Source organism: Oncorhynchus gorbuscha, linkage group LG12 (assembly GCF_021184085.1).
Source record: "Oncorhynchus gorbuscha isolate QuinsamMale2020 ecotype Even-year linkage group LG12, OgorEven_v1.0, whole genome shotgun sequence".
In the NCBI taxonomy this organism is placed as follows: Eukaryota; Metazoa; Chordata; class Actinopteri; order Salmoniformes; family Salmonidae; genus Oncorhynchus; species Oncorhynchus gorbuscha.
In genome coordinates, this window is record NC_060184.1 from 62,140,448 (window position 1) to 62,153,874 (window position 13,427).

A 13,427-nucleotide genomic window follows, 5' to 3' on the forward strand; every position below is an offset into this window, starting at 1 on the left:
GCTAGGTTACCTTAGGCACCCTCACAGTCAGACTTAACTCATTGTGCCTTCTTTTTTCAAATAGCCTTGAAAGAAAGCTTAAAATTAGTAGATAATGAATTACTGATATTTTCCTAAACCATTCCCTCACACCATATTCCACTTTCTATATGCCTCTCAGACAAAGAGGAGAGCCTGACAGACAGCCTGACACACACACATGCACAGACACACACAGACACAGACACACACACACACACACACACACACACACACACACACACACACACACACACACACACACACACACACACACACACACACACACACACACACACACACACACACACACACACACACACACACACACACACGCATTCCAGGAGCACTCTGTGTTCCCACTAAGTGATGGCTGGTTTTAGAAAAGGACTGATAAGACAATGCAAAATAAGATCTGTCTGGAGACAGCAGTTTGTGACCAAGCATACCTTACAGAGGCCAATCACTGTGAAAAACACAGTGTTTCTATATTGTTCCCAGAGAACCTCAATGCCCGGGATTTAAAACCTATGACGACACTGGCTCTCATCCCGAGGGACTGTCAATACAAATGGATAAAGTGGGTCTGTCAACGCAAATAGTATAATGCCATTACAAGCTCCAACAAACTGTGGGACCACTGACGTGTAGAGGATGCGGTGACCTCTGCTGGTGGTAAACGGAACTACAACTATACTCTGCCCATGCCAAAGGACATAGTAATTAGCTCAGAGACTAGTCTGAGACCTAGCTCCAAAATAAAGTTGTTGTTTCACAACAGATGTTGCCTGGCATGATATCGCCGGGATAATCCAGGATTTGGTGAGTACATGATTTTAAACACAAAACTCAAACTAAATTGTATTTGTCACACACGCCGAATACAACAAGTGTAGACTTACCATGAAATGATTACTTAAGAGCCCTTTCCCAGCAATGCAGAATTAAAAATAGAGAATAGTAACACAAAAAATAACAATAATGAGGCTGTATACAAGGAGTACTGGTACCGTGTCAATGTGCAGGGGTACGAGGTAGTTGAGACAATACAGTATGTACATGTAGGTAGGGGTAAACGTGACATGCAATGAGGATAGATAATGAACAGAGGAGCAGCACTGAAACTCAGAGCCTGGCTGCGGCCGTTGGGAAAGACATTATGCCTGGAGTTGGAGTCTGAGATTGAGGTGGGGGCCAAGCCCACACTGACTTAGATTCAAGTTACCACAGTGCCTTCAGGAAGTATTCACACCTTTTGACTTGTTCCACTTTTTGCTGTGTTACAGCTTGAATTTAAAATGGATTCAATTTAGATGCTTGTGTCACTGGCCTACACAGAATAACCAACCCCATCATGTCAAAGGGGAATAGTATTTTGTTTGTTTTTTCTTTTTTTCTTTTTACAAATGAATTGAAAATGAAAAGCTGAAATGTCTTGAGTCAAAAAGTATTCAACCCTAAATAAGTTCACGAGTAAAAATGTGCTTAACAAGTCACATAATAAGTCGCATGGATTCACTCTGTGTGCAATAATTGTGGTTAACAGGATTTCTGAATGACTACCCCATCTCTGTACTTCACACATACAATTATCTGTAAGGTCCCTCGGTCGAGCAGGGAATTTCTAACACAGATTCAACCACAACAAACAGGGAGGTTTTCTAATGCCTCACAAAGGGCACCTATTGGTAAATGGGTAAAACAAAATAAGCATAGTGAACTTATTAATTACAGGTTGGATGGTGTATCAATACACCCAGTCACTATAAAGTTACAGGCGTTCTTCCTAACTCAGTTGCCGGAGAGGAAGGAAACCACTCAGGGACTTCACCATGAGGCCATTTAAAACTGTTACAGTGTTTAATGGCTGTGATATGAAAAAATTGAGGATGGATCAACAACATTATAGTTACTCCACAATACTAACCTAAATGACAGAGTGAAAAGAAGGAAGCCTGTACAGAATACAAATATTACAAGACATGAATTCTGGCACTAAAGTAATACTGCAAAAAAATATAGCAAAACAATTAACGCTTTGTCCTGAATACAAAGTGTTATGTTTGGGGCAAATCTAATACAACATATTACTGAGTATCACTCTCCATATTGTCATACATAGTGGCTGTTATGGGTATGCTTGTAATCGTTAACCTAAAACACAAGGCCAAATCTTCAGTGGAGTTGCTTACTAAGAAGACAGTGAATGTTCCTGAGTGGCCGATCTACAGTTTCTTTGACTGTTTGAAAATATATGGCATGACTTGAAAATGGTTGTCTAGCAATGGTCAACAACCAACCAAAAACGGTTGGGAAAAAAATGGGCAAATATTGCCAAAGCTGATTCTAACATGTATTGTGCTGTGAATACTTGTGTAAATGAAATACTGTATTACTGTATTTCATTTTCAATAAATGTGCTAAAAAAAACTGCATTATCATTATGGGGTATTGTGTGTAGATGGGTGAGATAATTGTTTTGATCCATTTTGAATTCAGGCTGTAACACAACAAAATGTGGAATAAGTCAAGAGGTATGAATACTTTCTGAAGGTCCTGTACGTGGTCATCATGAGGAAAAGGAGACATTTTAGAGTATTGGAACCAACCCAGGCACAGCGAGTGAGAGAGCCAGCAGTGTGCGGTAGTATGCAGTACTCCCAGGGGTAGGAGGATGTAAAGGGAGGAAGGAGCTACTCACAGGGGTAGGAGATGTGTCGTCTCCAGCCCAGACAGTCAAGTCCGATGGGGGTGCTCTGGGAGAAGCAGTGGGCCTTCAGGGGAATCCCGGAGAACTCCTCCATGGTCGACAGGGACACTCGAGCCCGTGCCTGTGGGGAGAAGGGCAAATCGAGGCTTGGGATCCAACAAGGCCTACCTCTTAGCAGTCTATTGGTGTACAGTAGTTAGTACACTGCTAACTTGCTATGTTAAGACCCTGCCTTTCTTTTTTTTTGAAGTAACAGTCAAAGGTTTGGACACACTAACTCATTCAAGGGTTTTTCTTTATATTTAAAAAAAAAAATTCTACATTATAGAATAATAGTGAAGACATCAAAACTATGAAATAACACATATGGAATCATGTAGTAACCAGAGAAGTGTTAAACATGACAGCTTTGCACACTCTTGGCATTCTCTCAACCAGCTTCATGAGATAATTGAAATGCATTCCAGGTGACGAACACGTGTGTCTTGTTAAATGTATTTTCTTCTGTGTGTTTGAGCCAATCAGTTGTGTTGTGACAAGGTAAGGGGTGGTATATACAGAAGATAGCCCTATTTGGTAAAAGAGCTCAAGTAAGCAAAGAGAAATGATAGTCCATCATTACTTTAAGATATGAAGGTCAGTCAATATGGAACCTTTCAAGAATTTTGAACGTTTCTTCAACTGCAGTCGCAAAAACCATCAAGTGCCATGATGAAACTGGCTCTCATGAGGACCGCCACAGGAAAGGAAGACCCAGAGTTACCTCTGCTGCAGAGGATAAGTTCATTAGAGTTTACCAGCCTCAGAAATTGCAGCCCAAATAAATGCTTCACAGAGTTCAAGTAACAGACACATCTCAACATCAACTGTTCAGAGGAGACAGCGTGGAATCAGACCTTCATGGTCGAATTGCTGCAAAGAAACACTACTAAAGGTCACCAATAAGAAGAGCCTTGCTTGGGTCAAGAAACACAAGCAATGGACATTAGACCAAATTTGAGATTTTTGGTTCCAACCGCCATGTCTTTGTGAGATGCAGAGTAGGTGAACGCATCTGCATCTGTGGTTCCCACTGTGAAGCATGGAGGAGGAGGTGTGATGGTGTGGGGGTGCTTTGCTGGTGACACTGTCTGTGATTAATTTAGAATTTAAGGCACACTTAACCAGCATGGCTACCACAGCATTCTGCAGCAATACGCCATCCCATCTGGTTTGCGCTTAGTGGGACTATTATTATTATTTCAGAAGGACAATGACCCAACACACCTCAAGGCTGTGTAAGGGCTATTTGTCCAAGAAGGCGAGTGATGGAGTGCTGCATCAGATGACCTGGCCTCCACAATCACTCAACCTCCCGATTGAGGTGGTATGGGATGAGTTAGACTGCAGAGTGAAGGAAAAGCAGCCAACAAGTGCTCAGCATATGTGGGAACTTCTTCAAGACTGTTGGAAAAGCATTCCTCATGAAGCTGGTTGAGAGAATGCCAAGAGTGTGCAAAGCTGTCATCAAGGCAAAGGGTGGCTACCTTGAAGAATCTAAAATCTAAAATATATTTTGATTTGTTTAACACTTTTTTGGTTACTACATGATTCCATATATGTTATTTCATAGTTTTGATGTCTTCACTATTATTCTACAATGTAGAAAATATTAAAAATAAAGAAAAATGTGTAGGTGTGTTAACATTTTTGACTGGTACTGTGTGTGTATTATATGTAATAATACTATAGGAATAGTAATAATATGTTTGTCCAGAGGAGATTGACCTGAAGGTTCATACAGGTTTAGGCTAAGAGGAGACGCTGAGAGAGACTGGCACAGAAACATGAGCAAGCGAGAAAGACATCCAAAAAAGAGAAGAGAAAAAATGTAAACAAAGGAGAGATGCCAAGACTTCTGGGAGAAAACAGCTGGCGAAGGAGAGAAGAGATGGAGGAGAAAACACTTCCCTGAGACAGTACGTAGATGAAGAGGAGCAAGGAGGAGGAGGAGAAAACACTTCCCTGAGACAGTACGTAGATGAAGAGGAGCAAGGAGGAGGAGGAGAAAACACTTCCCTGAGACAGTACGGGAGCGAGGAGGAGGAGACAGAAGAGGAGCAAGGAGGAGGAGGAGAAAACACTTCCCTGAGACAGTACGTAGATGAAGAGGAGCAAGGAGGAGGAGGAGAAAACACTTCCCTGAGACAGTACGTAGATGAAGAGGAGCAAGGAGGAGGAGGAGAAAACACTTCCCTGAGACAGTACGTAGATGAAGAGGAGCAAGGAGGAGGAGAAAACACTTCCCTGAGACAGTACGTAGAAAGAGGAGCACACTTCCCTGAGACAGTACGTAGATGAAGAGGAGCAAGGAGGAGGAGGAGGAGACAGTACGTAGATGAAGAGGAGCAAGGAGGAAGGAGGAGGAAACACTTCCCTGAGACAGTACGAGATGAAGAGGAGCAAGGAGGAGGAGGAGGATGAAGAGGAGCAAGGAGGAGGAGGAGGAGAAGGAGGAGGAAGAGGAAACACTTCCCTGAGACAGTACGTAGATGAAGAGGAGCAAGGAGGAGGAGGAGGAGAAGAGGAGGAAGAGGAAACACTTCCCTGAGACAGTACGTAGATGAAGAGGAGCAAGGAGGAGGAGGAGGAGAAGAGGAGGAAGAGGAAACACTTCCCTGAGACAGTACGTAGATGAAGAGGAGCAAGGAGGAGGAGGAGGAAAGGAGGAGGAGAAAACACTTCCCTGAGACAGTACGTAGATGAAGAGGAGCAAGGAGGAGGAGGAGAAAACACTTCCCTGAGACAGTACGTAGATAAAGAGGAGCAAGGAGGAGAAGGAGAAAACACTTCCCTGAGACAGTACGTAGATAAAGAGGAGCAAGGAGGAGAAGGAGAAAACACTTCCCTGAGACAGTAGGAGGAGACAGTACGTAGATAAAGGAGCAAAACACTTCCCTGAGACAGTACGTAGATAAAGAGGAGCAAGGAGGAGAAGGAGAAAACACTTCCCTGAGACAGTACGTAGATGAAGAGGAGCGAGGAGGAGGAGAGGAGGAGGAGAAAACACTTCCCTGAGACAGCACGTAGATAAAGAGGAGCAAGGAGGAGAAGGAGAAAACACTTCCCTGAGACAGTACGTAGATAAAGAGGAGCAAGGAGGAGGAGGAGAAAACACTTCCCTGAGACAGTACGTAGATGAAGAGGAGCGAGGAGGAGGAGAGGAGGAGGAGAAAACACTTCCCTGAGACAGTACGTAGATGAAGAGGAGCAAGGAGGAGGAGGAGGAGGAGGAGGAGGAGGAGAGAGACAGGTTCCCTCTCTTCTAGGCTGTAGGTTGTTTTGCAGCGGTGAGCATGGTGGAGTCTTACTTTCTCCAGGTCTTCAGGACAGTGGGTGTTGAGTTGTCCCAGGCTGCCCCTCACGACTCGGGCCAGCTTCCGCTTCCGTCTCTTCTCCTCTTCGATCCACAGGTCGTCTGAGGAGCAGCGGTGGCGTCTTGGACCCCTGTCCCTCTCCCTGTTCGGCCTGTGGCCTGGTGGTGGTCTGAGGGCTGAGGCAGTAGTGACCAGTCCAGACCCAGGGGACTTAAGCTCTGCTAGCCTCTTCTCTCCTCCTGCCTGGCTGGTGGGTCTACAGCCACCCTGAGTCTTTAGGTGCATAGTCAACTGGTTAATGGGATTGGCAATGTCACTTTCATTCCAGACTATAGTACCGGGCCTCTATGCAACTAATATGCCGTCTCTCTGTGTACATGACAGCATATCATTCTTACTGGTACATGATTGTAAACAGTTGTTATGCAGGGTTGCAAGGTATGATGTAACAGGTGTATGAAATTGTCTTATTGGTGTGCTTGACATAACTGATGCACCTTGACAGGTAATTCCACTGATTAAAATGGCTCATTCTATTTCCTGCGTGCATAAATACTGAGCTAAGTCACATGACTTGTAATCATGCTGTGGTTCAGCTTCTTTGTCCCAGCTTGGCTGCCTGCAAGGTGCTTCCTGCAGGCTCCACTAGGGGGGGCTAAAACACGCAGTCCGCAGCCCAGCCGCCTGCTGCGTACGGCTGGGCTGGCTGGGCTGTTTCAGAGCTGTCAGGCGGGATGGGACGGAAGCAGACTACTAACTCACACGCCACGCCAGTGACAGCAGAGCACAGCGGAGGAAAGAAAGAGCTGACTCTGCCGTTTCACTCCTCCTCATCTCTCTTTCAGGAGAGGGGAGAGCGGAGGGAGGGAGATAAAGAGGGGCTTGTTCTGCATTTCATCTGAACAAACACGCATGCACAAACACACACACAAATGCATAACACACAGAATCTCTCACAGGCACGCACGCATACACACACACACACACACACACACACACACACACACACACACACACACACACACACACACACACACACACACACACACACACACACACACACACACACACACACACACACACACACACACACACACACACACACACACACACACACACACACACACACACACACACACACACACACACAGTGAGATGGATGAAGTGCCCTAGGCCCTGGCTGTTATTTACATTCAGTCCGAGCCTGGGCTGAGGCAGGGCTAGTGAAAGACAGAGTCAACACTTTATCCCATGGTGCACCCTGCCTGGCCTCCCCTCTACATCTTGATAGATTGGTAAACAAGGCTGCTTTATCATGATGTTAAACAGACTAACAGTCAGGCCATTATATCACAATGGGGACAAAACGTTGGAACAGCAGACCCCAGTGAAGACTGTTCTCTCACACAACCTACTCTTGTCAATCAAAGATGGATCGGCCCTGGGTGAGTGTCATCACACACAGTATGGATGGATAGCTGAGAATACATTGTTTATTTTTGGTCAATAGATTACATTTTTGGGGCTGTTTAATTACCACATGAAATTCTTCAGACAAATGATAACAATGAGGCATTATTAGCTTTGTTATCATATAGCTGTATCTTACCTCAAACTGGTTGATGGACATAGGTGTAAGCAGGCTGATCTGTGATTGGCTGTCCACTCCACTGTCCTCCAATGGACTGAGGGAGGAGGAGCCTAGCGGCCCCGCTCTGGGCTTCAGGGTCTTGGGCTTCTCTGGTGGGTCAGACAAGCCCTCTACACTGGCTGACTGAGCCATGAGGAGCAAGGACAGGGCTGAGGCCCGGGCTGAGGCAGATTGGGGGTAGCGGAAGGGCCTGTGCTGGGCAGCCGGTCTGGGGCTGTGGGGCTTGGGGCTCATGGGTCTCACTGGGGTGTCTGGTGTTGCTGCCATGCTAGACGCTGTGCTCTCATAGGCTCCTCCTGGGGACCGGGAGCTGGACCAAGACAGCTGATTGGCTAGGGTGGCCAGGGAGGCGGGGCTCATGGGCGACAGAGGGCTGGAGTCGTTTGTCGGTGGGGCTTCAGAGTCGTCCGAGGAGTGCGGTCCGGAGTCAGAGAAGTTGATTGACAGGTCGTTGGGTGGGACTTTCCCTTTCCTCCTCTGGCCCTCTGACTTGCAGCCCAGTGGGGTGTTCTCCCCAGCCACGCTGTGACTGTCCTGGAAGCCCCTCTTAGTGAGGGGGTCGGTGAGACACAGGGCCCTGAGAGAGGAGGGGGACCCAGGGACACTAAGCACTGAGGCAGAGCGGGACGCATAGTCACTATGGGTCTGTCTGGGCGTCCTCACACCCCCATCCTCACCGTCCCCTCCCTTGATCCCGTCCCCGACCGGGACAGACAGGGTCCTCCTCAGCAGCTCTGCCTCCTTGGCCCTCTCTCTCTTTAGCCTCCTCCAGGACTGTTTGGCTCGCCCCACCTCCCCTTCACTCCCAGTCTCAATGTTCACCTGCTCCTCCTCGTTCTCCTTGTCCATGGAGCGAGACTCAAACAGGCTGGACAGGGACTTGTGGGCCTGGGCGAAGCGCATGCGGAGGTTGAGGCTGTCAGAGCTCTTGCTCCTCTTGTAGCCGTGCAGGCCCTCGGGGGCCCCGGTCTGGTTGTGTCTGAGACCTCCGGGCTGGGAGGTCAGGGGGGTGTCCCCAGGCCCATCCCTGAAGAGCAGGCGGACATGGCGGGTGCGCGGTGTGGAGGGGAAGAAGCTGTAATCCTCCTGCTCTGTCTCGTAGCGACCACCCAGACCAGAGGAGAAGGGCTGCTGAACCGTCTGGCTCAGGATGTCCCCCTTCAAGAAAACATTGTCATCATCAGAGGTGTCTCCCCCTTGTCCCACCTGTCCTCCCCCCATATCCCTGCTCAGGCCCAGGTCTGGTGAGTCCCGGGGCAAGTCCTCCTCCTTGGCATTCTTCAGACTCTTCCCCTTCCTGAAAGAAGGCATCTTGGCAAAAACAGAGAACTTGGAGCTCTTGGACCTCCCTGCCTGACTGTCTTTAGAGTTGCTCTTCATGGGTTTGTGGAGGTTGGTGTTCCCCCCCGAGACAGGCAGGATGGACTCTTCCGTCTCCTCACTGTTAGTGCTGGTAGTGTCAAAGTCGTAGGACACAGAGGTGGGGGTTGGACTGGAGCGGCTTTCGCTGCTTACATGGTCCCTGTCGTGTGGTAAGGTCATAACCCTGAGGTCATCGGGGTCAAAGGTCAACGAGTCCAGTTGGTGCTCTGATGACTCGATACTGGATGAGTCCTCGGGGAGACACAACGACGGGCTCTCAAGGCCGGAGGTGGAGTTTGACAGGATGATGTCACCAGACAGGACAACACTGTCCCTGTCTTTCTCAGTGGGCCTCATCCTAAAACTCTGTCTTCGCTCCTCCTCCTCCCCTTCTTCCTCCTCCTCCTCCTCCTCCTCCCCCTCCCCCTCTACTCCAGTCACATCTTCCACAATCCCAGAGTTGTCCAGGGAGCGGTCGGAGTCTGCCTCTAGGATGGGCTCGAGGCTACTGAGAGAGAGCAGGTTGAGACTGACGTCGGAGTAGGGGTATCTCACAATCCTCACCCCACGATCCTGCTGCAGGAGGGCAGGGTGAGAGCTGGTCTGGAGGTAGGTGCTGTACGAGCTGGACTCCTCAGCAAACAAACTGTCCTCTAATCCTAAAGCCCCAGGTGATTTGCTACAGTCCTGTCTGTCTCCCTCTGAGGGAGGGTTAGGGGATTGGTGGGGGCTGGACTGCTGCACCTCCTCTTTCTCTGCGCTGTCCAATAGCAGGCCTCTGGTCTCCAGGTAGGAAGCTAAGGGTTCAGAAAGGTCTGAAGGACTGTTAACAGCACAATTAGAATTAACTACCCCCTCTACAACCTCCCCACAGCCTGCAGTGTCTGTATGGTTAGATATATCTCTCCTACAGCCTGTAGTGTCTGTATGGTCTGAGATATCTCTCCTACAGCCTGTAGTGTCTGTATGGTCTGAGATATCTCTCCTACAGCCTGTAGTGTCTGTATGGTTAGATATATCTCTCCTACAGCCTGTAGTGTCTGTATGGTTAGATATATCTCTCCCACAGCCTGTAGTGTCTGTATGGTTAGATATATCTCTCCTACAGCCTGTAGTGTCTGTATGGTTAGATATATCTCTCCTACAGCTTGCAGTGTCTGTATGGTTAGATATATCTCTCCCACAGCCTGTAGTTTCTGTATGGTCTGAGATATCTCTCCTACAGCCTGTAGTGTCTGTATGGTTAGATGTATCTCTCCTACAGCCTGTAGTTTCAGTATGGTTCTGATAAGGGACGTCTCCGTGGCCCTCTCCCTGGAGCCTCTCTAGCTCCTCCACCTCAGCCAAGCTGAAGTGACACTCGTCCCCCAACCCAGACACGGCTGAGTCCTCGCTGCTCCAGTAGTGCTTGTAGGCCAGGTAGGACAGGAACTCCTCAGAGTCCTCAGGGGGGTATTCTAGGGGGCTGTCTAGTGACTCCCCCAGGAGGTCAGAGGTAAACGTGGAGGGCTCGGTCAGGGAAGGGGACTCATCATGGGTTTTATCCCCACCCTCCTCTGAGCTGCTCTGGGGGGCTACCTCTACCTTGGAGGACCACTGCTCTGGCCCCTTACCCCTTGTACAGGGAGACCTCAACACCAACCCTTCGCTGGCCTTGGTGTTGTTGTTGGAGTCAGAGAGGCAGGACAGAGGCAGGATGGAGGGTGGCACGGTGCAGAGAGAGGGTTCAGGCCCAGAAATGCTGTGATGGATGTCTAGCTCCTTCAGTTGGCTCTGTACCTCGTCGTTACACACAGTAGAGTCTGTTCCCACGGTAATCTTTATCCTCCTCAGCGGTGTGGCTTCCTGATCTAAGGCAGAGGGTTCTGTGCTGTCTCCCTGAAGAGATTCAGTCTCTGTAGGTTGGGTTGACCCCTGGCCTATGTCACTAGACAAACCCTGTGAGCTGAGGTCAACAAGCAGATCACTGGTGATCTCTATGAAGACTCCTGTAGGGCTGAAGGGGACTATAGCATCCTCTGTCTCCTCTGTGCTTGGCAGCCCAATATGGTCAGAGTCAGAGAGTTCTGCTATAACAGTGTTTGTATGGTCAGAGAGTCCTGCTGTAACAGTGTCTGTATGGTCAGAGAGTTCTGCTGTAACAGTGTCTGTATGGTCAGAGAGTTCTGCTGTAACAGTATTTGTATGGTCAGAGAGTTCTGCTGTAACAGAGTCTGTATGGTCAGAGAGTTCTGCTGTAACAGAGTCTGTATGGTCAGAGAGTTCTGCTGTAACAGTGTCTGTACGGTCAGAGAGTTCTGCTGTAACAGTGTCTGTTAGGTCAGAGAGTTCTGCTGTAACAGTGTCTGTATGGTCAGAGAGTTCTGCTGTAACAGTGTCTGTATGGTCAGAGAGTTCTGCTGTAACAGTGTCTGTATGGTCAGAGAGTTCTGCTGTAACGGTGTCTGTATGGTCAGAGAGTTCTGCTGTAACAGTGTCTGTACGGTCAGAGAGTTCTGCTGTAACAGTGTCTGTTAGGTCAGAGAGTTCTGCTGTAACAGTGTCTGTACGGTCAGAGAGTTCTGCTATAACAATGTCTGTATGGTCAGAGAGTTCTGCTGTAACAGTGTCTGTACGGTCAGAGAGTTCTGCTATAACAATGTCTGTATGGTCAGAGAGTTCTGCTGTAACAGTGTCTGTACGGTCAGAGAGTTCTGCTGTAACAGTGTCTGTACGGTCAGAGAGTTCTGCTATAACAGTGTTTGACTGTGCTGAATAACGACAGGACGTGCTTTCTACTGCCTGCTCCTGCTGACTGCAAACATGACTATCTTCCTCCTCCTCTTTCTCCTCCTCCTTCTCCTCCTCTCTTTTCACAGACAGGGAATGGGTTGATCCTGTCCTGTACTCTCTGTCTGAGGTCTTCAGCTGGGAATGTTCTGAGTCGTCTGACCCTAAGCTGTCAGAGCAAAGCGACCTGTCTATGTGGGGGAGGGAGTAGGGGTTGGAGGGTAGGCATTCCTCAATGCCCCCCTCAGTGTCAGACTGAGGATGAGCAAAACCAGGCTTTAGCTCTACAGAGGTGGAGCCTTCCCTCAGCCAGGCCTCATCCCACTCATGCTCCCCAGGCGAGTGCTCACTGTCTCTGGGTGTCTCTGGGCTAGAGCCCCCCTGGTCCTGGAGCTCAGGGATTAGGCCCTGGGTTTGAACGGCATCCTTTTCCTGGGGTTGTGAACTGGAGTACTGTGTTTGTTGTTGTTGTCGTTGTTGTATCTCTGTAATTCCTCCACTCTCTAGCCCAGTAGGTAGGACAGGTGAGGCTAACTGGGATTCTGACTGGTTGATCCCCTTCCTGTCTAGTGACGGTGAGAGATACGGGTCAGGAACAGGTATAGGCACATGGGCGTCTAGCAAGCAAGGAAGTCCCGCCTCTTCAGGAAGTCCCACATCTACAGTAAGTCCCGCCTCTAAAGGAAGTCCAGCCTCCACGGACGATATGATTGGACAGATCCCGTTCACCGTATCTGACGGTTCAGTCGACTCTGCTGAGTTCCTGTTGGTGACACACACCTCGTGCTCTTCCTGACAGCGGACACCCGATATGCATGCCTCAATGTGGAGCTTTGTAGCACCGAGGCAGGCCTGAGGCTGAGTCTTTGTGACAGGTCCGTTGAGGATACCCACACATGGACTGGCTGAATGGACGTTCCCTGTGGTTTCTAAAGTGTGTGGCACTGGGCTGTTTGTATCTGTGTTGGGTGTGCTACACCTCTCTGTATCTGTGTTGGGTGTGCTACACCTCTCTGTGTCTGTGTTGGGTGTGCTACTCCTCTCTGTATCTGTGTTGGGTGTGCTACTCCTCTCTGTATCTGTGTTGGGTGTGCTACTCCTCTCTGTATCTGTGTTGGGTGTGCTACTCCTCTCTGTATCTGTGTTGGGTGTGCTACACCTCTCTGTGTCTGTGTTGGGTGTGCTACTCCTCTCTGTCTCTGTGTTGGGTGTGCTACTCCTCTCTGTATCTGTGTTGGGTGTGCTACTCCTCTCTGTATCTGTGTTGGGTGTGCTACTCCTCTCTGTGTCTGTGTTGGGTGTGCTACTCCTCTCTGTCTTTGTGTTGGGTGTGCTACTCCTCTCTGTCTCTGTGTTGGGTGTGCTACTCCTCTCTGTCTCTGTGTTGGGTGTGCTACACCTCTCTGTATCTGTGTTGGGTGTGCTACACCTCTCTGTATCTGTGTTGGGTGTGCTACTCCTCTCTGTATCTGTGTTGGGTGTGCTACTCCTCTCTGTCTCTGTGTTGGGTGTGCTACTCCTCTCTGTGTCTGTGTTGGGTGTGCTACTCCTCTCTGTCTCT

General features: G+C 48.8%; 1 protein-coding gene across 2 annotated transcripts in view; it reads right to left on the minus strand.

Moving 5' to 3' along the window:
- The window catches only part of LOC123991207 (rho guanine nucleotide exchange factor 4-like), a 97,503-nt gene extending 84,532 nt beyond the window's left edge, over positions 1-12,971 (minus strand). The window contains exons 1-3 of one of the 2 annotated variants that reach the window (XM_046292542.1): positions 7,694-12,971; positions 6,079-6,357; positions 2,720-2,849 (exon numbers count right to left, since the gene is read on the minus strand). In XM_046292542.1, coding sequence (XP_046148498.1) covers positions 2,720-2,849; positions 6,079-6,357; positions 7,694-9,454 — 2,170 coding nt within the window. In that variant the 5' untranslated portion in view covers positions 9,455-12,971. The remainder of the gene's footprint in view (positions 1-2,719; positions 2,850-6,078; positions 6,358-7,693) is intronic. The other variant, XM_046292543.1, reaches the window with a different exon arrangement.
- Positions 12,972-13,427: the final 456 nt, after the last annotated feature.